This window comes from Solanum dulcamara, chromosome 11 (genome assembly GCF_947179165.1).
Source record: "Solanum dulcamara chromosome 11, daSolDulc1.2, whole genome shotgun sequence".
Lineage (NCBI taxonomy): Eukaryota > Viridiplantae > Streptophyta > Magnoliopsida > Solanales > Solanaceae > Solanum > Solanum dulcamara.
The window spans coordinates 45,349,578-45,377,236 of record NC_077247.1 but is presented as its reverse complement, the minus strand read 5'-3'; the positions used below and the strand labels follow the sequence as shown (position 1 = coordinate 45,377,236).

The 27,659-nt window shown below is 36.1% G+C and overlaps 1 protein-coding gene across 2 annotated transcripts; it reads left to right on the top strand.

The window, feature by feature from the left end:
- The first annotated feature begins 301 nt into the window (after positions 1-301).
- Positions 302-26,729, top strand: LOC129873249 (alpha,alpha-trehalose-phosphate synthase [UDP-forming] 1-like). 2 transcript variants are annotated; one of them, XM_055948303.1, is made up of 20 exons: positions 302-445; positions 660-701; positions 1,480-1,867; positions 2,055-2,152; positions 2,389-2,777; positions 3,504-3,618; positions 3,750-3,851; positions 4,368-4,518; positions 5,912-6,000; positions 12,213-12,261; positions 12,758-12,858; positions 15,183-15,370; positions 15,878-15,995; positions 17,334-17,510; positions 17,579-17,701; positions 17,783-17,870; positions 17,978-18,108; positions 18,190-18,288; positions 25,076-25,496; positions 26,471-26,729. In XM_055948303.1, the coding sequence occupies exons 2-19, from the start codon at positions 660-662 to the stop codon at positions 25,478-25,480; spliced, it is 2,853 nt and encodes a 950-aa protein (XP_055804278.1). In that variant the 5' UTR covers positions 302-445; the 3' UTR covers positions 25,481-25,496; positions 26,471-26,729. The 2 variants fall into 2 exon arrangements, with proteins under 2 accessions (XP_055804278.1, XP_055804277.1); XM_055948302.1 differs by having other exon boundaries at positions 302-701.
- Positions 26,730-27,659: the final 930 nt, after the last annotated feature.

The following is a 27,659-nucleotide window of genomic DNA, read 5'->3' as shown; positions in this document are numbered from 1 at the left end:
GTATAATATAGAATGACACGTATAGTAGTAATATTTTAACGTTAAACTTTTTATTTTATCTCTTGATAAGATGATTCTAGCCACATAAATATCTTTGCCTTATTTTATTTCATAAATTTCAATTTTTTTTCTTTTTTAATTCTTAAGGTATGTATCCAATCAAATACTATCACTTAAATTGAGACGAAAGAATAGAAAAATTGGTGTAGAGCTATTGAGTGATTAATGATAAGTTTTGGGGGGCAAAAATGGGTTTGTTGAGAGTTGGGTATTTGCTCATTAAAAAACAATAATTTGAAAAACAAAATTTGTGTAGTAGCGTTGGTGCCAAAGGGTCACAAGGAAAGGCTTTGAAGAGGTGCGCATCTTGCATGGCGAGGATACCCGTGTTGCTCTCAAACGCTTTCTTCTATCTCTCACTCTCTTCAAAGGGTTTGGATTTTCTGTAATTTGCCGAAACCCCTTTGTTCCTTTCCTCCATTTTTTCCTTTTCCTTTCTGTATTTTCAGATTTTTCCTCTCTACATACGTACAAATTGTTGACAACTTGCTTCTCCTGTCTCTATATGGACTGCCTGCTTTCCACTTCTAAATCCCAATTTCTCATTTGGGTCTTTATTATTCTTCTTCTTCTTGTTGTTGGAATTGACGCTGCTCAAGATGGAGTCGATTGAAGATATCCACATTTCTCAGAACAATTTGGTACTCCAAATCTTTAATTTTTTTTCCAGTTTGTCGATTCTTGTGGTTGTGCATTGAGTTTTTATGGGGTGTTCTTGGTTTCTTTAGTGTTTCTGAGTTTTTATGGGTTGTTCTTGATTTTTTGTTTTTGTATAATATAGAAAACTTCACTTTTAGGAAATTGAGATAGAGATGTTGTGCATTACCTAAGAAGACCATGTTATGAGTTAGTAATATTGTGTGAACATGTATCAGTATTTCACTACTAAAGGAAACAAATTATTGTATAGATTAGTTCTATTTTTTTCTTTTCTTGGATAGCTATTCCAGGCAAAAAACTTGCTCTAATAAATTGTACTCAAAAGTTTCTGCTTTATATCCTTATCCCTGTCTTTCTGGTTGATTGGTTTGTATATTCTTTTTTTTTTTAAAGAAAAATTGTTTTCCTTTATTTTTTAACTTCAGTTAACAATTGGTTCTTGTGTGAAGAACTTAAGTTAGTTTTAATGGTAAATTCATTAAAGCTCACAACTTGAGTTAGTTTCTTTATAATTGAATGAGTTTCGTACCTGTCACTGTTGACTCTAGATGTAATATGCTATAACTTGTCACATTGTCCTGTTTGGTGAATATGGAATTTGTTCATTCTTTTAAGTGACAGAAAAAAGATATTTTTCTCCTAAGTGCATCGTTTGACAGAGGTGTTGTGATTTTTAAATTTTCTTGAAGATGACCTGCTTTGTGAATAAATAAATGCATCATATGATTCATTATTTATACTAATTCAATTCAAATACAGATCCTACAAACGCCTGGAATCAAGAATAGTTATGATTCTACTGTTCCATCTAGATTGGAAAGGCTTTTAAGAAAAAGGGAACTAAGAAAGTCAAGCAAGTCTCAAAATGCAAATGAAGGCATAAGAGATGGCAATAGAGACTCAGATGTTTTTGGAAATGGACTTGAACTCTGTCTATCAGACGGAGATAAAAGGGCCCGAGAGGGAGAGCTTATTGAAGGACTTGCAGCATCATCCCTTTCTAATGGCTTTGAGAGGCAAGATGGACGGTCACAAAAACAAAGATTATTGGTTGTGGCAAATCGGTTGCCTGTTTCGGCTGTTAGGAAAGGCGAGGATTCATGGAATCTAGAAGTTAGTGTAGGAGGTCTAGTTAGTGCTCTGTTGGGTAAGCCAAAAAACATAATGCTTTATATTAAAAAAATGACTAGCAAATTTTAGCTGTTGGTATTTCTTTTTCTCTGTAGGCATTGTTCATTTCCTTATCTTCTTAACTTATCTACTACATTTGAGCTTCAGTGGGGTTCTTATCATCTGGTATGTGGGCTAATTGACGCCTTCTTATTTTGTTAAAGGTGTCAATGAGTTTGAAGCAAATTGGATCGGGTGGGCTGGGGTGAATGTGACTGATGAAATTGGTCAGAGATCACTTACTGAAGCTCTAGCTGAAAAGGTTTGTAATATAGGCCCCATTTTAAATTCTTGATGTAGCACTTGTCAACAAAGTGATATGTCAAGAGCCTCTATATCCGTATACCACCTGTATATGGGGTTATCACAACAGCATTAATAAAACACTTAACTTCATCTAAACGATCTTACCTTAATGCACTATCAAACTTATGATCTATATAACGACTATGATAAAAGGTTGATCTTTGATGTGCTTTATTGCTTACATGACTACAGAGGTGCATTCCAGTTTTTCTCGATCAAGAAATTGTTCACCAATATTACAATGGTTATTGTAATAACATTCTATGGCCTCTTTTCCATTATCTCCCACTTCCACAAGAAGACCGTCTTGCAACGACCCGCAGCTTCCAGTCTCAGTTTGCTGCATACAAGGAGGCAAACCAGATGTTTGCTGATGTCGTCAATGAGCATTATCAAGAGGGTGATGTCGTGTGGTGCCATGATTACCACCTGATGTTTCTACCAAAATGCCTTAAAGAGTATAATAGTGAAATGAAAGTTGGTTGGTTTCTTCACACACCTTTTCCTTCATCCGAAATTCACAGGACACTGCCATCTAGATCGGAGCTGCTAAGAGCAGTACTTGCTGCTGATTTAGTTGGGTCAGTCACTCATCTCAATTCTCAATACTTCTAACATGTCATAAATTTCTGAGATATTGCAAACAATTATAACTTTAAAATTATGATAAGGAAGATGATGGGTGTAATGAAGTGGACAAGCCAACCTAGAAAAACAAAAGAGATGCTTACCTCTTAAACCAAGTAATGTTCTCAGTGCTGTTGTACCAAAATATGTTAAGACCTTAACTGTATCTCCAGGAAAAGAATATGAGCAGTCTTAAGGATGCAGAGCATAACAAGATTGTCGGTGAACAGTCTAGATTAGTGTAAGCAGCCATTTTAGTCAATGCTTCTTATCGGGGGAAGTGTTCAACATATTGTGAGCAAACACTGGTAAATTAAACAAGCAACAAAGTAATGAGAATGAAAGGCATTTTTAATGAAAAGCAAACTGTCCATGTATTTTTGCCTCAAGGGGTTTAGGATGGGAAATTCTTATTGTTGTGATAGTGATGCATAAATGGGGGTGTGAGAAGCATTCCACAGGGAAACAAAGGGCTTTTGTTTTCAAATACACTGGTAAATTTAGTAAGTGGATAAGTGCCTCATTAGCAGCACGAATTCAGCTTATTTAGAATCCATGACTATTTTGTCAACTATGATGCTTTCTGTACTTCATAATCTTGCTTTAAGAGGATTGGAGTGTTCTTCCTTATGTTAAGAGTTTAGTTGACTCAGGCTTTGTAATTTTGATTTTGTCTCCAGCTTCCACACTTACGATTATGCAAGACATTTTGTTAGTGCTTGCACTCGCATTCTTGGGCTTGAGGGCACACCTGAAGGAGTGGAGGACCAAGGACAGCTAACACGTGTAGCTGCGGTATTTGAATCATTTATTAATAGCCTTAAATCTTTTATCTTTTTTCTTTTTCATCACTTGCACTTGAGTCTAGTTTCCTCTTTTGCAAAAGGTTATGGTTGACACATTGACTGGATCCTTTGGATGAACAGTTTCCTATCGGGATAGATTCTGATCGGTTCATTAGAGCTCTTGAGCTTCCTGCTGTCAAATACCATATCAAAGAACTGCAAGAAAGATTTGCTGGAAGAAAGGTTTGTTCCAGTATAAATTCTTAGATTACCATGATTCTGAATGATCTACAACATTCCATCAGTATAGCTCGAAATGTGGGATGCCTTAATTATTTCACCCCTGAAATTTTCTGTCACCCTCAGTGCAACACTTTTGATGTATGCTTCCTTGTGAAAACTCCAACAAAACAAATATTAAAAGGAAATATAGAAAATAGGTCAAAACAAATATATTATCCCATTGTGTCTTAGTTTGGTTATTATCACAAACAGTGCTTACACCTTGATTGTGCAGATGAAGGTTGTCTTTTATTTTACTTAAAGCGATCTTTGTGCAACTAATATTGTAATTTTTTTTCGAATTTCTTGGTTTAATGATGTGTACTTGTATAAAGTAGAAAAAAACAAAAGTTAGATGACCATCTATTAAAATTGATGGGAAGACAGAATAAAGGAAGAAAATTAAAGAGAAGCAAAAATGGCAACCTAAATTAACTGTCTTTACCGATTTTTGATTAACTATTCATTAATTGACAGGTCATGCTGGGCGTAGACCGTTTGGATATGATTAAGGGAATTCCCCAAAAAATATTGGCATTTGAGAAGTTTCTTGAAGAGAACCCAGACTGGCGTGACAAGGTAGTTTTGCTACAAATTGCAGTACCAACCAGGACAGATGTCCCCGAGTGTATGTTCCTTGTCATCATACTTATCTCTGTTGTTTAATTGCAGTACAGAATTCATGTCTACTATTTGATCATGTATTAAGTATCCCTAACTAGGACAAGAAACATATGGATTTTACAGATCAATTTGAGCTGTTGGTTTAAGTTCCTGATTTTAGTGACTTGTAGATTTTGTGAAGGAAAATACTGCTAGTTGTTGATGTTTTTGGATTGTGATATGCAAGCACATAATCCTGAGATTGAGACCAGTTCAATGGATTCGAACTTTACCAACTGCAACAGAGGTCCTTAAAAACTTCTAAATGCAGAAGCTCCTCCTCTCTAGAATCCCGATGGTCCTATTAGAGGCGTTGTATCTTTCTAATCTTCTCTAAGACTATGCCCCCTTAATCTCTCTCTTATCCTCTCCACTCTCCCATTTCTCCCTGATCTAGATTGCAACCTTCTGCCAATTCTAACAATATCTTCTTAGCTCTTTCACCTTCTGTTTTCTTCTCATGTGAAGAGATCTTCTGATCTGACATCTTTTGTCTAGAGGAAAAAGATACTGGTTTTAGTAAATTAACCCTAGTTTAACAGTGATGAAGTACAGAATCTGATGTTTCACGCCTGTGAGAAATCCTTTGGATATTCGAAGACTCACATGATAGATTTGAGTTGACGGAATGAAGGAGAAGATCTGTTTTTACAGGAGTAATGTTGATGGCAAGATACATAATGAGTTTGAATTCTGGTGGTAAACCAAGTATAGTACTTAAGAGGAGCAGGATAGGGATTAACCTATTATTTGCTGAGGTTTCAAAGTTGGAAATAGTGGATTTCTACAACAATTGCTATGCCTCAGTTACAAACAAGTTGGGATCCGCTATAGGAATCCTCAGTGAACATGTTACCCCATTTAAACTCATCTCATGCTGAGTATGTCCTAACGATGTCTGTATTGCGAGGATTCATAATGAAACTGACTCCTAGCCTACCCCAATCCTCCTCTTTTATCTGGGATTAGGACCGACAACATGAGTAAGCTCACATAGACGGAGTTAAATAGTGAATTTCTGATTATTTTTTTAATTATTAATTCTAAGTAGAAAAATTAACATCTCTAAAGACAATTGTTAGTAAAATTTCAAGATTTTTTTGTATTGAATCATTTATTGTTAGTGAGAGTTTCTAAAGTTATTATGTATAAAGTACTGTCAAATTATCATTGAAAAAGATTATTCCAAACTTCTGATATTTAAACTTAACTTTGTAAAGCTACACATCAAAACCAGTGTACTGGGATTAAGAGATAGTACTGCCCTTGAAGCCTTGTAATTGATTAAAATTTGGACATCCATGATGGGATTACTCTCTCTGATTGTTAGTGGTTTCCTCTTTTAACCTGTTGGGCAGATCAAAAGCTTACGTGCCAAGTACATGAAATTGTGGGACGCATCAATGGAAGATTTGGAACTCTAACAGCTGTCCCAATCCATCATTTGGTCTGTCTCTTGTTACTTAATAATGTGAATATAATTGTTGATATTAATGGATATGTATAAGTTATAACTTTTTTCTTCATGCCAGGCTCTAATGATTTACATATCGTGTCTGTTGATACTTCCCGTAAAGCCCTAAGTTGGTGCAGCTTGTTTTAGTTTGTTATTTTCATATGATTCTTCTGCATTTGAGAATTACTCTTTTTTAGAAATTTAAGTTTTTGGGCACTTAATTTCTGGAAGTTGTGCAGTTTCGTAAAATGTTTAATGGGTGTAATTTAGTTCATTCTATGTCAAGTGTGACTTCACAGTTACTTGAGTCTTAAAGTAGCTTAATAGTTTATTGGTTATTCCCAATTTTTTTTTTAAAAAGCCGCCTTGTAGTGGGCGAGGGTTTGGCTAAGACCCTACCTTGTAAATTAATATCCAAAAAAGTGAATACATTCATGAGGGGGACATAAAACCTAACCTCCTCAAAAAACTTGGTTGATATGGACAAGCCCATATCTTTACTCCTCGGGAAATCCATAATATTACAGGAGCAATCAAGATGAGTGAGAGGATTCCTCTCCATTTAGCTTGATAATATAGCACACTGAAAGTACAAATAAAAATAATAGTGCTACCCATTGTCCTCATACATGAAATTGTTTTTGATTGCCTTACCCTGAAGTTCACAAATTGGTCTGTATTCATAAGGCTCAATCCTTTGGCTTGCTTGGGCAATTCATGTAAATTCTGATACCATTTGACCTTGCGTCTTCTAGATCCAATATTAGCGAGGAAATCCTCTACCCTGTTTTAAATCCTCTCTTGTTTATATTTTTATCTTTACAAGAAATGATCAAGTCTCTTATTCCCATTTTAACACTAAATCATAATGATCAAATGATAAAGGCTCAAAGAAAAATAAAGAAAATAAAAAAATAAATAAAAGATCTAATATTAAAGGTCTTGGGAGAGAAACTATTTTGAATCCTTTGATGCAAATGCAATGTCTTTCAAGGAGCATCGTAGAGTTAGAAGAATTTCATCAGCAAAATATTCAACGTTTTGTACTTTCCAACAGATCTTAATAATTTTACAACGTGATCCTGAAACAATACAATTGAGAAACTAATCACTTGCCCCAAATGTCGAGTAATTAGTTAATAAGGGTAAAGTAGGAGATTGGTTTCCTTGAAGCAGATCTCTTTCCCTTTATCCCTTCCCACTTCCTCTAGTACCAGGCTATGTTGCTCGGACTCTTCAAAAATGTCAATGGGTGCGTGTCGGATTCTCCAAAAGTAGTGTATTTTTGGAGAATCCGACACTGGTGCGGCGTCGAAAGTGAAGAGTCCGCGCAGCTTAGGTACCAGGTTACTCACACTGAATTTGGACCGCCATACCCCTAATTCATTTATTTTCCCTTCTTTCTTTTAGTCAATCCATCCCACCTACCTCTTCCCTTTACCCATGCTAAAAAATTGTAATTGTTTCCTTTTTCCCTTACGGGGTTGACATGACTCAATTTAATTTTGGGGCAAAAACTTGCATTTTTTACATTAAATAGTTGGAAGTTAGGGATCAAATCATATAAAGATAAGAACAAGGTGTGAAGGGCAAACGTGCACACTACGAGCGCATCAAACTCAACATCTAATGGCCATCTTTTTACCTGTACTCTTATTTTCCATTTGTCTCTAAATTCACGTTTTCAACTTATACTTTCTGCATACCAGTATGTAAGTTCTTCTCCATAACCTTACGATTTCGGAAACTTCTAAGAATTTTCGAGATGTTATTGGCATTAATACTCACCTAGTTAGCATGAATATTTATGTATGTCTAGGGTAAAATGTACAGTTGTGCAACACCAAAGGGTTCTAATGAAGTGGGTGAAAATCATAGGAGACCAGACAAAAGACGTTAGGTGATTTCTTCGCATCTATTTAAGCCTCGGTGAATATAGTTAACGGGTGCTTGTGCTAGTAGAAGTAGTTGATAGGTGGTATAGTCGAGGTGTGCACAAGCTGACATGGATACCACCGTTATAAAAAAATGTAGAGTTGGACATAAAAGATTGGAATTTTGAATGTTAAGGCGGAAAGCACCATGGCAACTTTACTTTTGCGGAAACTATAATAACCGAAATATAAAAGACATAATGAAGATCTTCATCATTTATTACTCAACTCGTATAATTTTTAGAAGAAATGACCTAGAGGAAATGCTGGGTTGGTTAGGGTAAATATATGATATCTGAGCCTAACTCAACCCTAAAAGTTAATTCACAATGGGAGAATTGCCCAAGTCCATATAAATAGATCACCCGTCCTTCCCCAATCCATGTGAGACTCTAACACCCTTTCACGCCCTAGAGCGTAGACTGAGAGCCCAAACAGAGATGGACCTGATCCTCATACCATGTAAAGATATGACACCTGAGTCTAACTCAACCCCAAAAGCTAGCTCATGAAGGGAGGATTGCTTAAGTCCATATAAGTAGACCATCTGCTCATTCCTCAACCAATGTAAGACTCTAATCTACTCTAATAGTTAGAAAGACCCTACTCCTACCAGAGGTAATACACTTTCATGCTTAACCATAGTCTGGGGTTCGAGTAATTCGAGTAATGGGTTTGGAGTGCTCTATTTAACCCCTCGGTACTAAATCCTGATTAGTTGGATCCTAAAACGGGTATCCCACATTCTGGTGGAAAAACAAAACAAATAGTTCTTGCGATCATCAGGTCAATATAGAAACTAAATTGAACCTTGAGCATGAGAACGGGTGGACATTCACTTGGAAAATTTAGTATTTTATTATACTAAAGATGAAATAAATATTGTGGCAGATGCGAAAGGATACTGTTTAACTCTTGAGAAGTCATTCAAGTAATTTAGGATAAATCATGTATAAAGATTTATTGTTATATAGGAATAGCTCCGAGTACAGTCATTTGTCTTCTTCTAAATTGTAGTTAATGTGCATATTTAAAGTAAATGACAAAACTATGAATTTGCTTACCTTCAAGACTTAACTCTTGTGAGCTCTTCTGCGTGCAATCTTTGTTGGACTAAACTAAAAATTAATACACACAATGTGTGGTAGGTTGAAGATTAAGTAGCTTGTTTGCAAACCTTGTAATGCTACAACTTTCTGCTAGATAAATACACTCACAAGCTCTATCCGGTAATGCTGCATTACCAAATCCTCAAAGTATAGTTTCCGTGCTTCAAATGCTAGCTACATTGAGGTAGTGGCGGAAGAAAGATTTTTTATCAAGGGGTTTCAAAATATAAATTAAGTACAAAAAAGATTGCATGATGATAAATGGGGTGAGGCAGCGAATGACAAGTCTAATCTTAACCTGCCAAACTTTACTTCGCCTTGTCATTTGCCTTTTAACATTTCTTCCTACTTTTGCGTTGCTCTAACGATCGTTTTTAAAATTCCTTGTTTTTTTAAAGGCATAATATATAAATATGACCGTTAACTTGGCTTCAGCTAGCAACTATGACCTCTAACTTTATTAGTGCACAAGTAGGCACTTTAACTATCCAAAACTTGAACAAATAGACACATTCGTCCTACATGACAATTTTGTGTCCTACGTGGCATCCTACGTGTATTGTGCCACGTAGGACACGTGTGTTTACTTGTTCAATTTTATACAAGTTTAAGTGCCTACTTGTGCACACCCAAAGTTAGAGGGCATAAATGTGAAATGAAGCCAAGTTAAAGGCCATATTTATGTATTTATGCCTTTTTTAAACAAGGGTACTTTCGGAAAAAAATTTAATACTTGATTTCTTAATGATTACTTATTTTGAAACACATTTAAAATGCTAGAAAATCACTTAAAAAGGAAAGGTGGGCTTATAAAATCAGCAAAAACCACAACATACCCAGTGAAATCTCACAAGTAGGGTCTGGGGAGGGTACAATGTACGCAGACCTTATACCACCTCGTGGAGTAAAGAGGATGTTTTCGAAAGATCGTCGACTCTAGTGCAACAAATTCAAGTACAAAGAAGAAGAATACAATGGAAAAAAACATAGCAACTAACAAGGGAGGACCAAGAACAACAAAATACTGCGATAATCGAAATAAAATAAAGAACAGACGATGATAGATATCACAATCAAGAACTACAATAACACCGCTAGTACAACGATAAAACATCAAGAAGCCTAAACTCTCGGAAAGCAAGACAATGCTCCACTATTTACTAACCTTCTACCCTAATATCATAGGCATGAAAGTACAAAATTTTTCATAAGAAATCTTAGATCTTCCCATAAATATCTATAGCAATATCTATGTCCTTCACATAATGTTAGTTAAATTTGTGGGGAACGCCCCAAAAGAAAAAGGAAGAAAGAGTTCACAACTTTGTCCTCTCTTTTGAAACCGAGTCTAAAGCTAATTGCAGGATATAAAGTGATATATATGGAATTCATATCTACTTTTGGCATGTCCAAAGTATTTTATTGATCGAAAGGTGTTGTCTATTTAAAGTTGGTTAGTTAAGTAAGCGAGAAGCTAATAAAAAGACACATTACGATTTTAGGATAATATTAGTAGGCGACATAATAACAACTAATTAGAACTTATAGATAATTTTTTTGAATTACATGTTCCTTGTCAAAAGTTAAATGAGAATGAGAGGTTCTTTTTAAGACAATATCCCTTTTCTGACAATTGTCATCTAACTTGTGTAACAAGGAATTTAGGTCAAGATAGGCAGGAAATATTAAGATTTTGATTCTGATTTGAATTATAATTTATACAGTAAATAAAAAGAAAAAGTAAATAATTGGTGGGCAATCATTATATACTACAGTGACCAAGAAGATGGGAAATATAGTGCAGATCGAGAATTGATCCGGTGACCTTGGGGGAATTTTGAACCCTCTTGACCACTGAGCCAAGCTTTTGAGTTGTGTCAAGGTGGTTCATTTCGGAATATATACTCAAAAAATCAAATTTGACCCTATGTATACAGGGTAATTTTCCGGCAAAGGGGGTTCAGATGAACCTCCTCCTGCCACCTTAAATCTGCCACTGCATTGAGGCATCAGGTCGTTACTGTCTACTTGATTTCTGAAATGGATGCAAAAAAGAAGAAAATATTACTCCTAATTTTTATACTGCATGGCTAAGGAAAGCCCCACACTTTGACATTACTTTACTTATCAAAAAGATTAAAAAAAAGCCCAAAACTTTGACAAAGTATAGAACACTAACCAGTAACATAAAGTAGGCTGAATTATTTTGTTGATGCAGCATTCTGTGTGAAGGGTTCCATCAATCATATCTTCTTTGAATAGCATTCTCATTTGCTTGCTTTCAATACTTGTTACATCATAATCAAAATGGTTGCATCATTATACTGAAGGTTTAGTTCTTCTGTGTTTTCTTTGGTTTCAATAGTACAATAATTAGAAAATATATTGCTCTTGAACCGGGAAAATCTTTATCTTTCTTTATCTATTCTGCTAGAATTAGAAATCCTCTGAATAGATTTCCCGTGTGTCATTTTCCTAAGAAAGCTTTTCTGTGTTAACGGAATCTGTCAATTACTTTTTCTCCAAGTGTATAAAACTTTAATTAATAGCCTTGTGCCTGAGATTGGTGGTCAGGGAACTGAGTCAATTGACAATATCAACATTAAGTTTTCAATTTCACTGTTGTTGCTTGAATACTTTGAGAGATGGACCTTGAGCCAAACTCTACTCCAAAAGCTATCTCGTGAGGTGTTTAGATGAAGTGGCAAGAGAAAAAGATTTAGAAAATGAAAGGGTAATAGTTGATTTCTATGAGAATTTTTTGTTTTTTCTAGAGGGTATTTTTATTTATTTTAAAAATATTTTTTGGGGTTGAGTCAACTGAAGTTTATTGATATACACCAAGATGGTTTTAGGCTACGGAATCATTGAATACATGTGATGCTATGGCCTCAAGAATCAAGGCAACTATCTATAAAACAAGGATCTTCCTCTTTACACTAAAATAAACTGAAGGGTGAATTTTTGCGTTTAAGAGCGAGTTTGTGAATCCTTCAAAGGTTCTCCTATCCCTTTATCTCCATCCCAGCTAATGGTATTTGATGTTTCGTATTCTAATTTCAGCCCATTCCGCTACTCATTCTCATCATTCTCGTTGTGCTTTATAAGTGATTGCTGTAACCTTGTGAAGATTCTAATCCTGTCAACTCGATACTTACAGGATCGTTCTCTTGATTTTCCTGCACTATGCGCACTTTATGCTGTCACTGGTACTTATTTTTGTTCCTTTACAAGTATATTTTCTATTATCGCCCCTTTACATTATACTGGAAATAAGTTTAATATGGTTAGAAGGTGGAAAGCATAGTTGAGTTCTTCTGATGGTGATAGAGTAGGGGCAGACGTACAGAAGGGGAAAAAGGAAAACATCAATACATCCTCAGGGTGTTGCCTGCTTAACATTTGAACAAACTATGTCCATGTATGATACTACTTGGACTGACACATATGTAGTGGACAAAAGAGAAACTAGATGGGTCACCAAGAAAATTTATCTTTATAAACTAGAAAGGACAAGTTGGTATAGTTCTTGCTTGTGGCACATAATGATTGCATTTTGTACCATTTTAGTTCTATTTAGATTCATACTACCAATTTTTATGATGTTTTTTTTTATAGTAATTGTAAGTTTTAAATGCTACTTGTTCCTCAATTTACTTCTCAGCCCTTTTCTCATTTTTTTTTTCTTTATTTTGGAAATTTTAGATGTTGCTCTAGTTACATCCTTGAGAGATGGGATGAATCTTGTCAGCTACGAGTTTGTCGCCTGCCAAGCATCCAAGAAAGGAGTCCTAATTCTGAGTGAGGTACACAATTCTCTCTTTTACTTTGGAATATGATTTCACTAGTAACATTTTCAGAATCTTACATCGGTTAAGCGTGTGACCTAATTACACCACTTGAGCTAAATTATCGAATTAAGTTAGGTCTTAGGTTTTATTTTTACTACTCAGGAATCTAAGCCAAAACCATCCTTGATCTTGGGTTACCTAAAGTCAAACGTGTTGATACGCCCAAATTACACCATATGAAATGGCATAAGTAGTCGTCGTCAAATATAAAGTGCAAAGGGGTTGAGTATCGAATCCCACAAGGAATACGATGAGAATTCAAACACTATTTTCGTTGAACTTTACTATGGTCTCTATTTTTAAGGTGACAATTTTTAAAATTGATTTGAGTTTTTTTGTTTTGAAGAAGAGTCTCCAAATATTGACAATTAAGAATTAAAAATTGATTTTAAAAGATTATAAATTAGGGAGCTAGGGTTGTGATACCATTTAATATGGGAAATAAAAATGGGTTTAATTCCTAAGTGAAGTGTAGGTGACTGACATGAGTAGTGAGGACTCATGTACTAGTGGAGATTTCTCAATACACCCACTAGATGTCACTAATAGGCTTTCTCAAGCATAATGTGTTGAATTCCTTGATTACCCAATAATACCCTTAGTTAGATCCTTCTATCTCTAATTGGGATTTATTAAATGGGGTTTAAAGCCCCAAGTCCTAATTAATATACCTTTTTCCTAGACTCTAGTTTCATTTCTCAAGTTAACTAGAGTCCATAGGCAATATGAGAGTGTTAACAACCACATCTTATCAATTAAAGTGACAGGTGTTTATATATCACACCCACTACAACATTTTAATAGCATTAAATACTCCATCCATTCACAAAAATCCCAATTAGGACCCACAACCGCAGCTTTTTACTTAGCTACTCATAATAAAACAAATGCAAGACAAAAGAGTAAATGAGGTCATGAATGCTCACAATGGATATCTTGAATTTAATGAGAATCTTTAAGTTTGATGCTTCACAAGTGTCAAAAGGACAAAGGAATAAGTGGAAAAGACTTAAAAAGTGAATATTCTAAGTGATGATGGGACACATCACACAAAATCCTAGAAAACATATTTATAGGGTCCAAAATTGGGGATTGAAACTACAAAAATGCCACTTCGTTCCCACTCTGTGACTGCAGAACTTGTCTGCGGTCCACAAACTAGGATAGGGTTCCCAGAGTGGGCTTCAATCTTCAGAGCTGGAATTTTTGTCCAATTATGCGGTCTTCATGTATGATGGTCCACAAATTGGCTCCAGTGCTCCGCAGAGTGGGAATCTTCTGAACTGAGGTCTTGATCGCAGAGTGGAATGCAGACCACAGATGGTCATCGCATCCTGGGCTTCCAAGATTTCTTCTCCTGTCTCTTTCTGCAGCAAAGTTACCTTTTTGGTGGTCTGCAATCTGGTTTTATGGCCCGCAGATTAGGTACTTTGTGCACTTCTTTATTTTCTGGCACTTTTGTTCACTTTTGCCCATTTTTGGTGTTCCAGTGCAAAATACCTATAAAAAGCAAAATAACATAAGAATGTTATACCAAAATGCATTAAGGAGTAAGGACATGAAAAATCTATGTAATTGGCATTAGAATGTGTCATAATTTCAGGATACATCACATCTTATTTTGCTCCATACTCCAAATGTTCAGCTTTGAGCGAGCGAGGAAGGTACATGGGTTGGTAAAATCCCACTTTGGTGAAGTGCATGATGGTGTAGTGACTGTAGTCTCTTTATATGATTTTGCTTGTTTTTGGGATTAAGTTTGGTCACTATGTCCATCTTCCCAACAATGGTCTTAGGAGCAAAGTAGTTCCAATGGAAATCTCAACGTTATGCATAAGAAGATACAGAGATAGTACTGCAAAAGGTTTGTCTCGTGTTAAGTTGGTCACTATGTCCATCTTCCCAACAATGGTCTTAGAATCAAAGTAGCTCCAGTGGAAATCCTAATGTTATGTCTAAGAAGATACAGAGATAGTACTGCAAAAGGTTCGTCTAGTGTTGATAATAAGTATACTTCAACATGCTAAAAGGGAAATATGATAGTGTCTATTTTGTTGCTTTTATTTCTACTTCAACTTGTTTATGCATGTTTATATTAAATGCTAGAACTAGAAGTCCGTTGGAAATTGATTCAGGAAGGGAAGTGGCATCATATTCCTTTGATAAACTCTTTTCTTCTAAGTATTGTTTTCTAATTATCAGATTGTTATTGGATGAGTAGACATGCTATGCAAATGACTTGAGTGGCACAGTCTTGCATAATATTTTCTTAATTACAGTTTGCAGGTGCAGCACAGTCTCTTGGTGCTGGGGCTATTTTGGTAAACCCATGGAATATTACTGAACTTGCGTCTTCAATTGGTTATGCTCTAACAATGTCTGCACATGAAAGAGAAAAACGACATCAGCATAACTTCTTGCATGTCACCACTCACACTTCCCAGGAATGGGCTGAAACATTTGTAAGGTATGTCCTTAATGTATCAGAGTAGCTCTTCTTATGATTTAGACTCCTTACCATTATATTCTTGATAATAAGGGATCCCTGTTTAGGTTCCACACTATGTACTTTTCATGTTGTTGAAGTGTGTCACCATCTCATCTAAAAGCTTAAGCTGGAGCACACTTTTGTTTACTAATCAACACGCTCCCTCCTAATGTGCGGGCTTGATTTTTTGTTATGAGCCAAGCACATGGAAATTCTTATTGATAATGGATGGCGCTCAAACTAAGGTCTTTGCCTGCTCTGATACCATGTTTAAGTGTTTGACCATCTCATCTAAAAGCTTAAGCTGTTGGAGACCACACAATTTTATTTACCAAATTATGTTTTCAACACACGTTTTTTGAAGTCTAATCAATAACAATATCAAGAAGCGATCACAAGACAACAATTTGTTCAGATGCTCTTTTTACTACTTTTACCCAAGGTCAGTTTTAGTGCAATCTGATGCTACTATTTTTTTCTATGTAGTGAACTCAATGATACAGTTGTTGAAGCTCAACTAAGGACTAGACATATTCCACCTCAACTTCCCTCCGAAGTGGCTATTGAGCGCTACTTGCAATCAAATAATCGATTGCTTATATTGGTATCCTTTTTCTCTTCACCAAAATTAAAAAATGTATATTTGCACTTTTCTTTTGTAAACTCGTAATTTCAACCAGTGATTAAATTATCTTAATGTGTTTTTTTATTTATGGTCCTAGTATTTGGTGTCAACTGAAAAGGATCAACAACCCGGAAATCGGTGCAATATGACACTACTGCTAAATTCTACATTCTATCGAAAGAGGAAATTCATATAATTAGAAAATTCATAAAAACAGAAAAAGGTTGAAATTGATGCGTTAAGCCATTGTGTATTTCCATATACGGGAAGTAGCTCATGCTGAAGCTATTGTAGCTGCTCCTCTGCCAGTTGCTAGGACTCGCTTTGCTCTGACGTTATTTACTCTGCATTTTTACACCATTTGTTTGGCTTTCAATTCATAAATTTCAAAGGGGTAAATGGAATGATTAAACGGATAGATATTTTAACTAGAAACTGATGTCTCTGTATCCAGTCATTTATTCATTATTGCTGCACATGTTCATCTTATCTCTTCTTACTACTATGGCATCCCAATCAATTGGGAATGGAGTCTGTTGTTACTTGTTATTGTCTGAGACATATTTGAACATAAGGTGCTGAGCTGGCTTTTTTCAAAATATGTCTCTTGATAAAATTATGCTGTTATTATGTCCATCAAATATTTGTTATGCTGTTATATATGCATCAAATGTTTGTAATATCAAAAGGATTATGTGGTCTGTAAAAACTATTCCTGTAAGGGTACACACGATGCTGTCCCATAAGATTATGTATTTGAAGAGTTTTTGCATTAGGATGCTTATATTTTCTTTCTCTGTTACCATATCTTACCTACCTATGCAATTAACTGATTTCAAGGTAGTTCTGATGTTTCTGTTTTCTGAAAGTCACACTTTTGCTTTCAAAAATAGCTTCTCTGGCCTTCGTCACACACGAAAAGTTCTATCAGCTTTTGTCATGAAATTATTAGTAAAAAAGTTATTTTTCCTTCAGTGCATTCACTTAATATCTACTATCCCTTTGATTTAAAAGTGGAATAAATGAATTACTTTAGTATGATGCCTAATATCCTTTTATTAATTTATAGATAGTTTATTGAGCCTGTTGGAAGTGGAGAAGAACTGTATCAGAGAGCAGTAATCAAGCTAAATGTCCAACTTACTGTATTTTGTTTGCTATAAGCTATTTATCTTATTTACTGTGTGTTTTGGTTGCTCCTTCTTAGTATAGTTCCAAAAATGTTGAATATATAGATGATGCAGACAGGTGATAAGCTGCTTTGCCGTTCCCCTAATAGGAAATACTTAGTTTTGACCGTCATTTTCTGTAATTTAGGGTTTCAATGCCACATTAACAGAGCCGGTGGATGCCCAGGGAAGAAGGATTGATCAACTAAAAGAAATGGAGCTTAAGTTGCATCCAGATTTAAAAGAACCTCTAAGAACGCTTTGTAATGACCCAAAGACGACAATAGTTGTCCTCAGTGGAAGTGATCGAAACGTTCTTGATGAGGTGTCCTACTTTCATAAGTTAATGTCTTTCTATCAGCATTTTTGTTCGTTGACTGACTTCTTCTACAGAATTTTGGAGAATATAGGATGTGGTTGGCTGCTGAACATGGAATGTTTTTGCGACAAACAGGGGGGAATTGGATGACTACGATGCCTGAAAATCTAAGTATGGATTGGGTTGACAGCGTAAAGGTGAAGCACTGTATATTTGAACTTGAATTGTCTCAAGTTTGTGAAGTTTTTGAAAATCAAAGTCTATTTTCTTTGTTTCAGCATGTATTTGAGTATTTCACTGAGAGGACCCCCCGTTCTCATTTTGAGCTTCGCGAGACCTCGCTTGTTTGGAACTATAAATATACAGGTCATTAATTAATATCCAATTTAGATCCATCTTTAATCAAATAAATAGCCCTATGTTTATCTGTGGTTTCAGTCTCCTAATTCTGTTGGTGGGTTCTGAGCATGCAGATATTGAGTTTGGAAAACTTCAATCGAAAGATCTCTTGCAACATCTGTGGACAGGCCCATTTTCAAATGCTTCTGTAGAGGTAGTCCAGGGTAGTCGATCTGTTGAGGTTCGAGCAATAGGTGTTACTAAGGTCTGTTCTGGTGTTGCTAGAAATTAGAATGTCATTTTGCGTTAAATTGATTATTTTCTTAAGCAGCTTGTTTTTGTATAGGGGGCAGCAATTGATCGTATTTTGGGAGAAATAGTGCACAACAATGACTTGAAGACACCGATTGATTATGTTTTATGTGTAGGGCACTTTCTGGCAAAGGTGTGTTTTTATGTTATCTTGGACTAATCCTGAATTAATATGTGGATGAATTTATGGCCAACTGCATATGCTTTAGCGGCCTGAATACTTGAGCTGTTAAATTGCAGTATAGGAAATCCACTTTGACCTAAAAACTTTGTGCATCATATAACTTGGCATGGTTTATGCTTGGATTATGTGCCAGATTCCATCCTAAGAAGACGTTCTTACATAAATATGCCTGCTTTATATGGAAAGAGAAAATAACATGAAAATGCTTATGTGTTTTCTTCAGTTCTATATAGCTACCTGGACATTGTGGTAGTTATTCAGTTTAATTATTACTTGATCCTATTTTGTTATACTTATGTTCTATTTTAGCTCGTCCAACAAATACACAACCTCTTAAATGTTGGCTTCCACCATAGTAATACTGTGTATTCTTTTTATAATCCTACTTCATTGTTACTTTGTATTTTGATGCAACATCTTGATATCTTCTCACATCTTCCAATTAGTATTTGACATATATACTGAACTCCCTTGTAGTAACTCTCATTCAAATGTTTCTCTTAAACTGCTTAAAAGTCAGTCAGGTCGTAGAAAATGGGATGGAGTGAGTACTAGTTTGGTTATTCAAGTTGTTTGGTAGAGGAAACTTGCTCCTTATCGAGGCCTGGTTTTGGTCTAAAGGCTTAGTGCTTACCAATTGTTTCATGAGGTCCTCAGCTTCATCCAAACTTGCAAGAAATTCTGAAGCTCATCTCAAAATACTGGTTCAAATAACTGAGGAAATTTTTCCTTGCATATTCACATTTCAACCATCGCAGTTTCCGGATGTTTGTTGAAGTCTCAGAAACTATTATGAAATCAGTCTTCTCTTAGGTATCTTCCTTGATGGATCTTATGAACAATTAAGGAATATAAAAGAAGGCATAGCTAAACTAAAGCTTAAAGCTGAAGCGATGCTCCAAAATTGAAATACTGTTACTGGTTGATGTAGCAGACAAATGAAGGAAGTTAAAGGAAAAAGAGAAATTGTAGAGATGGGCCAATGATAGATTCTCAAATCTGAGGTTTCAAAGATGGCGATATCTACCATAAAATTAGGCAAAATGTTCTTTCCTCTCCCCTGAGCTCTTTGATGGCCTTTCTTAGCTCTGGCTTTGTGTTCATTAGTTCTTTCAAGGGAAATTCTGCATCAGTGCCACCCGGTACTTCCATTTGAAATAAAAACAATTTTCTTAATCTCAAGCTTCTATCTTCTCTGCGTTCAGATTCCATATATTCAATCCATGTCCACTCAGTGGCCTAGTGTACTTTGACTTGAAATAGGCCACTGGGAATATCTTTATGACATCTGTCAACTGTCATGATACTTTTCTTTCACTTTGTCACCTTGAGAGAAACAACGATGGGGTGAAACTCCATCCTAGGTGAGTTGAATCCTAGGCACTTTTGAGCGAAATCAACAAAACCACCCTGCAGAGCCTTCTAAAGTTCGGTGATCCTTACACAGCTCTTTCTTCAGTTCTCTTTAATACACTGATCAAGCAGCTGTAATTTCAACCTTCGAGCAATTACAAAGATTGTTGAGTCCCTTCCGATCTCTTTGACTTTCTCCACTGCCTTGCCTCATGTTGTCTAGGTGTATTTACTGTCCATATTAAGGTAACGGAATATTTCATCATAGTCACCTTCCTTGGCTTCCATATCCACTACAAATCTTTAAAAGAGATCTGGTATATATGATAGCAGCTGCTTGCCCACCACTTACAAGTGAAGTTTGCTTCAACAGAACAGCAGGCGAACCTCCATTCCAGATGGCTACCACTTAGGAGGGTTCAGGGAAAGCGGATGAAGACATCTTTAGCTCCTCATTAGAGATGCTGCTAAATGCTCCAGTTTTCCATTCTCATATGAGGAAGGAAAGTGTATTGACAACAGGTCGGCACAACGTGATTCATCATGCTATCCCGATGGGCCTTCGATTTGCCCTTATTTCGATCTATAATCCACTCATCTTCCCCAGTATCTGAAATCCCTCCAGGGACCTAGCCCTCTTTCTCCAAGATCCACATCCTTGTCACCTCCAGAAATGCAGAGACTTCATTGCTCCAGGGAATGTCTTCTTATGCTTCAATAGAATGCTAAGCCAAGGAGGAATAGAAGACAGTCTTATGATTCTTCTGAACATGGCCTGAGAACTGGGGTCCCTATTGGAATGTTGCCAGCCTTAGCTTTCTTACGAAGAGGTCTTCCTCCAACAGTGGTTGACCTTATATGGCTCCATTTATTTCTCTTAAAGCTTTGAACCATGCATCACATCTAGGAGCCACGGATTTGATGCAACCTCCCCCATTGGGACTTCGCAAAAACAGCCTCAATAATGCCAGTGGCACTGGTCTTTCAATTCCTTAAGGGTGCAGGTATGACATAGTGTTGGAGGCTGTCCTCCACTATTACTGTGACTATACAAACAGTCTATCTTAGAGCGAATTACTTTCATTTCCGTTTTCACTACCCAAGTGATCTGATATTCCAAGTTGTTGAATTCACTCTTGACTGTGTTTCAGAAGGCAGTTGTAAAGACAAACAGCCACTACTACTGGGTTTATTGGGAAAAATTAATTAAAATCAAAATCTTCAGGTTAGGTGATTGGTGAATCTTAGTAAAGGTCAAATCATAAGTTTGGTTCTCTATGGAAAAAGATGACTGAATAAGTTCATTCATATTTTTCTATGTCATAAACATGGCTTTATATACATACGAGATTGTGGAATAGAATCACCTAAATCCCATGAAATCTGGGATCATATATTCTACATAAGGAGAAAGAATCATAGATATGATAATCTAGATTACAACAATTATTCTAAGATCTTAGAAGATCAGATTTTGATATGAAGAATATCTTCCCATCTTAGAGGATCAGATCTTGAGATGAAGAATATCTTCTTGGAAATCCTCTATCAGCCAACACTCCCCCTCAAGCGGGTGAATGGATATCTTCCATTCCTAGCTTGCTTATTAGATCTTGAAACACATTGTTTGGCAGTCCTTTTGTTAAAACATTGGCCATCTGATCTTTTGTAGATGCAAATAGCGTACATACGAGTTCACTATCTAATTTCTCTTTAATGAAATGTCTATCTACCTCAATATGCTTAGTGCGATAGTGTTGTACAGGATTATGCGCTATACTTATTGCTGATTTATTGTCACAATATTGTCTCATAGGTCCTTCCCATTCTTATCTTCAAATCATCAAGGATTATCTTTAACCATAACAACTCACAAACTCGCATAGCCATAGATCTAAACTCGGATTCTGCACTTGATCTGGCTACTACATTTTGTTTATTACTCCTCCAAGTCACCAGATTTCCTCCTAAGAAAGTGCAATATCCAGAACTTGACCTTTGATCTACTAATGAACCAGCATAGTCCACATCAGTATAAGCCTCTAAAACCATGTCTTCTCCTCTTTTGAATAGTTTTCCTTTTCCTGGACTTCCTTTAAGAAATCGTAGAATCCTGTTGAGAGCTTGAAGATGCATTTCTCTAGGATCATGCATAAATTGGCTAACAACACTTACAACAAAAGCAATGTCTGGCCTTGTATGGGACAAGTAAATTAATTTCCCTACAAGCCTTTATCTACCACAAAATCTTCTGGACGATTGCACAATCTATGATTATATTCAATTGGTGTAGCCACTAGTTTACACCCTAATTTTCCTGTTTCTTTCAGCAAATCAAACACATATTTTTGTTGGAAATAAATATTCCTTGTTTCAAGTGTGTCACTTCGATTTCCAAAAAAACCTTTAATTTCCCAAGCTCTTTGATGTCAAATTCCTTGAGTAAACACTTCTTCAAATTTTGTATTTTCTCTGAATCATCACCTGTTACTATGATATCATCCACATAAACTAATAATGCCGTCACCTTTCCTGTTTTTGAATGTTGTATGAACAAGGTGTGGTCTCCTTGACTTTGTCAATACCTTAGCTTGATCATAACCTTTGTGAATCTTCCAAACCATGCACAAGGTGATTGCCTTATTCCATAGAGTGCCTTCTTCAGTCTACACACCATTCCCTTCTTACTTTCAAAACCAGGTGGCACCTCCATATAGATCTCATCTTCTAAGTTTCCATGTAAAAAAATCATTTTTTAAATCAAATTGTTGTAGGTTCCAATTAAAAACCGCAACCAATGATAAAAAGATTCTCACTGTATTCATTTTTGCCACTGGGGCAAAAGTCTCCAAATAATTAATTCCACAGGTCTATGTATAACCCTTTGCTACCAAACAAGCTTTAAATCTTTCTATGAACCCATCTGACTTATATTTCACAGTAAACACCAATCTGCACCCGACCAACTTTTTCCCTTTTGGTGGTTCCACAATTTCCCTAGTTTTGTTATTCTCCAATGCTTCCATTTCTACCTTCATAGCTTTCTCCCATTCTCTGTTTCCTAATGCTTCAGATAAATTTCTGGGGATCGGAATTGTGTGGAGGTTACAGGGAAAAACATTATGACTTGGAGATAGATTTTGATGTCACGGAAAGCTCAAAGGGTGTTATCTGCAAGTTCTGGTTCCTTTTCCGAGTGCAGTTTGAAGGTCAAGGTCATTAGATTGGTTAGGTTCTTCTTCATGATCAGTTTGGTTTGGTGTTTCTGATGGTTCAACAGGTTCAGGATGGGTATTAGGAGCAGTAACCTGAGGAGATGATTGCAGCTGACTAGTTTTGATCAGTTTGTCTCTTTCTTCTTTCTTCTGGAATAAACCTGCAATGGTAGATTATTTTCTAGAATTCCATTATCTATATAGGTATTAGGAGACACAGTGGGTTCATTTGAATTTAGAGACTCAGGTGACCGAAGAAATGGTGACTCAGGCAAAGATTTGGCACGATTAGAAATAGACAAATCAAATAGTGACAAGTCTAGAGGTCTCTCTTCCTTCAATGAACCCCCTTGATTGTAAGAATGATTAAATGTGCACTCTCATCAAATGTGACATCAGCTGAAACAAAGATTTTTTTTTATGATGGTTGATAACACTCGTTGCCTATTTGAGTAGGAGAATATCCTATGAGAACACATTTAAGAGCACGTGGGTCTAATATGCCTCTTTTTTGAGAATGAATATGAACATAGCCAGCACTCCCGAAGATTCTAGGAACCAATTTATTGGAAATTTTAAAATTCGGAAAGAAATTCCTACGAGTATCAAGTGGACTTTTAAATTTCAGAATTCTTGATATCATTCTGTTACTAAGATGTGCAGCAGTTAGGACAGCTTTCTCCCAATACTGTTTTGGCACCCTTTTGTGAAACAATAGTGATCTAGTAATGTCAAGTAACAGACCGTTTCTTCTCTCTGCTATCCATTTTGTTGAGGAGTATTGACACATGAAGATTCATGAATAATTCCCTCGTTCTGAAAGAAAATAGAGAGGTTTTGATTGAAGTAGTCCTTGGCATTATCAGATTGGAATCTTTTAATTGGCTGGCACATCATATTGGGTTTTGATCAGATTAAAAAAGGTAGGAAGAATTTGACTAACATCTGATTTTGCTTTAGCAAATAATTCCATATGGTACTGCACGGACTTCTCTCTGGACGCCTATAATGCCTGCAAATTATGTCCAAGCCTGTTGTAGCCTTTGGGAGCCTCGGTGTGCCTTCAGTTACATCATCAGCCTGTTTGTCTATCTGCTGTAGTAATTTGCTGTTTCTCACTCCCTCAGATTTGGTCTTTTTCATTACCTGGTATTGTCCTCATTAGTTGTTGAAGTATGAACCTACAGTAACGGTACACGTGCATGCCATATTATTGTCCAGTTCGATTGACCTCACAGATTTATTCATTTGGTTTAGAGCCCAAAGGTGTGCTTTTTACAAGTTGGTTTCAACCTTACTCTTATAGCGCAAATAGCTACAAGGTCATGGAGCTTGAAGAGAAAAGAGAGAAATAAAGAGCATGCTTCTTTGATGTAAGCTCATAATTCATGACATTAAAAAATACCAACATTTATTTAGTAGTATAAAATGATGAAATGTCCTTGGGGGTTATCTCAATTGGCAAAGGTTGAGGGACTTGTGTCTCTGGTCACAAGTTCGAGCTTTGCGCCAAGCGAAATAAGTCCAGTGCTTAAGTAGAGAAGAGTAGAGGGGTGGACTCATCATCCTTGAGTTTCGAAAGATGCGGTTGGCCCAAATGGTTAGTTCCAGACAGATGTCTTGGTCATAAAAAAAGTCAAATTTCAGTTAATTTAATATCTAATATACAATAATGGTGATACTAATTCAGCTCCTGAATTTGAGATTCAAAGAACCGACTGCTTGTTGGGATCATTTGGGCGTCATTGTTTGAGCCGCAAACTTCTATGAAGCCCATGGCTTCACCATGAAGCGATAATCCCCCGCTTCGCCTCGCCCCATCGATTTAAGTGACCAAGTGATGGTTTTTAATAACACCCCTCTTATAGTCACGGACCTTCCTCTCCTTGGGACTCTAGGCAACTTGCAAGGTTAAATTTTTGTCGACTGCTCGCTGGCGATAACTGTGCAAGGCCCTTTATTTCCATCCGCTTCTCCAGAAGCTTTTTCAAGGGCCTCACCAAACCTCACCGCTAGTAGCTTTATTTTTCTTCATCTTTGAGTGTTGCTAATGAAAAATTGTCATATATCACTCATTCATTTAGTTACAACTCGTGGTTCTTGTCTTCTTTCTTATGTAGTTCATTTCTTTATGGACACTTAGCTTGCAATAAACTGTTTTCTTTCAGGATGAAGATATTTATGCATTCTTTGACCCAGACCTTTCTCAAGTACAAGCACCAACTACGAGAACCAAGATAGCTAGCCATCTTAATAGAAGTACGTCAAATCATTCAGCTGGTAAAAGTGGGCATCGGCCAGCTAGTTACAAAGTTGGCCAGCAGGCTTCAACCATAGACAAGAAAACTGCCAGTAATGAAAATGGAAATTGGTGGTCCTTGTTTCGTGATAGAATGACAGTTCATGAAGGGTCATCAGTTCTTGACCTCAAGGCTGATAACTACTTCTCTTGTGCAGTTGGTAGAAACTGCTCTCATGCCAGATACCTTCTTGGTTCATCAGCTGATGTTGTGTCCCTATTGAAAGATATGGCCTACAATTCATCTTTCAGAGCTGTTTCTTTGTACAAGTAGAAGTCTACTATTTGAGGTACATTCATATTTACTCACTTTAGGTACTGTGTAGTGTACATTCAATATTTTGGGCTTATTTAGTATATTATAAAACTAGTCCATTAGGCAAAGTTGCTAATCCTACAGCCACTACAAGCCTTACCAAGTTGAGTCTGATGGTTGGGCTCTCTCTTGGTTTTTGTACTCCAGCAACAAATCCTACCTTCAAGAATTACAGTTTCTAACACAGCCTGTGTATCAAGCTAGATAGGACAAACAATGAAACTGCTAATATGGCCATTTTCTTTTTGGTAGTTTTGTTACTTACACACAACTGTAAGATTGTTGATCCTTTATTCCATATTAGTTCACCTACTTTCTCTATGTCTGTCACAATTTAGTTGATCCACTGCCCTCCAAACTGGATAACTTTTTAATTGTGGTAATTAAAGCAAAATGTTCTAAAGCTACTGCATATTATCTTGATGTAACATCTTTTTAGTAAAAGACAATTTATTTAACATCATAATCAAATGAATCAGAATAGTGCAGGATGGATATAGAGGATTCATATAGCTTACCCCCCAACTAGTATGGGATTGAGGTACCATTGATTGGATTGACTCCACGTTTAGTCATTTTAGATTAGTTTAACAATTTATTGATCATATTGATATATGAAAGTACATTCAAGAAACCTGCATTCTAGCTACACTAGGTTGACTAATTTGAGAATTTGTTATCTGATTAAAGAAAGATCTCCAATATGTTGTGATAGGATACAGTTCAGCCTTAAATTTGAGTATTTAACAGAGAACAAATGGTCACACATCTGATCTGCTGATACAGCCAAATTAATACTGCACCACTACATTTTTTAGACCCTTCTTGCTGAGTTGAGCTTATGGTTGGTCAATATGTTTCTAAAGTATTGGGACATGGTTGGCACTATCTACGACTATGTATCTGGCCTTTTGATCTTAGCTCATCTGATACCCTAAAACTCTGTAGGGTTTCAAGCCGTGGCTAAGGTGACTGCTGATGCTGCTTCACATTTAGGTGCAAACAAACACAGGGAGGGATATAGTACGAGCGCCTTCATTCACAACTGAGGGACCATGTTTGTACTTGCAAAGAGTTAAGCATATGAATAAACGAAATGTTCTTGTAGGAACTTTAGTGTAATAAATGTCCCAGGATTCATGGGATTTGCTTGTAATAAACGCTTTCCTTCGGTTGATTAAATAGAACCATATGCCTCGCCTTTTAATTTTCTTTGTATAGTGTTTCCTTCAAGGTAATTGTTCTTTCCAGAGTTGGTTTTTATGCACAATGCATGCATCTGACTGACTTATTTTCATAGAGACAATTCCTTTGACTGAATTATAAGATGAGATCTCGTCATAAACACTCAGGAAGCATAAAATGCATTACTATATTCGGAGTTCTTTTACATTTTAGTTTTTATGCCATATTTCCTATATAAGTTTGTAAACTGATAATAGTGATGTGTTTACCATTTAAGTGACTTTTTTTGAAGAATTACTGGACTAGCTAGGTTCTTGTACTTGGTTAATTACAATGTGAATCCTTCTGTCTTGTTTCGAGATGATAAAAGCAATGAATTCCTAATTTTATGTTAGCATTCTCCTTATGTTAGACCTTGGTTTATGCTCCAAGGATACCACCTAGTGGTCCATGAAGTTGGCTAAGAACTGTGATACCTCTGACTTTTCTGAAATCGATATATGCAAATAGACATTATTAGCCTGTTTGGATGGATTTATTTTAATCAGCTTATAAGTTGAAAACTGCTTATAAATTTTTTAAAAATAAGTAGGTGCACCCAACTTATTTTTTTTAATTATAAGTTGTTTTCAACTTATAAGTTGTTTAAAATAAGTCTATTCAAAAAAAATAATTATTTATTGGGGCTTATTTTAAGTACAAAATGACTTTAAGTTAGTCAGCCAAACACTCAAAAAAAGTTTAAAACAACTTATAAGTCAATCCAAACGGGCTCTATATCACTTTCAAAAATCCTACTGAAATCATTCTATTTTTTGAGGGAAACTTTAGTTCTGAAGTCAAAGAGGCAAAATCTTAAAAAAGAAAAGAAAAGTGGGACTTTCTGCTTCTTAATAAAACGCCAAACTAGTTAAGAGCAAAAGCAGTGCAATTGGATGCTATAAAAATTCAA

Excerpts from the sequence above, each read along its gene's own strand:
- LOC129873249 (XM_055948303.1), top strand. The coding sequence starts at position 660 with ATGGAGTCGATTGAAGATATCCACATTTCTCAGAACAATTTG. Across the intron at positions 2,153-2,388 it reads CTGAAGCTCTAGCTGAAAAG|AGGTGCATTCCAGTTTTTCT; the intron begins GTTTGTAATATA and ends ACATGACTACAG. Across the intron at positions 4,519-5,911 it reads CAGGACAGATGTCCCCGAGT|ATCAAAAGCTTACGTGCCAA; the intron begins GTATGTTCCTTG and ends CCTGTTGGGCAG.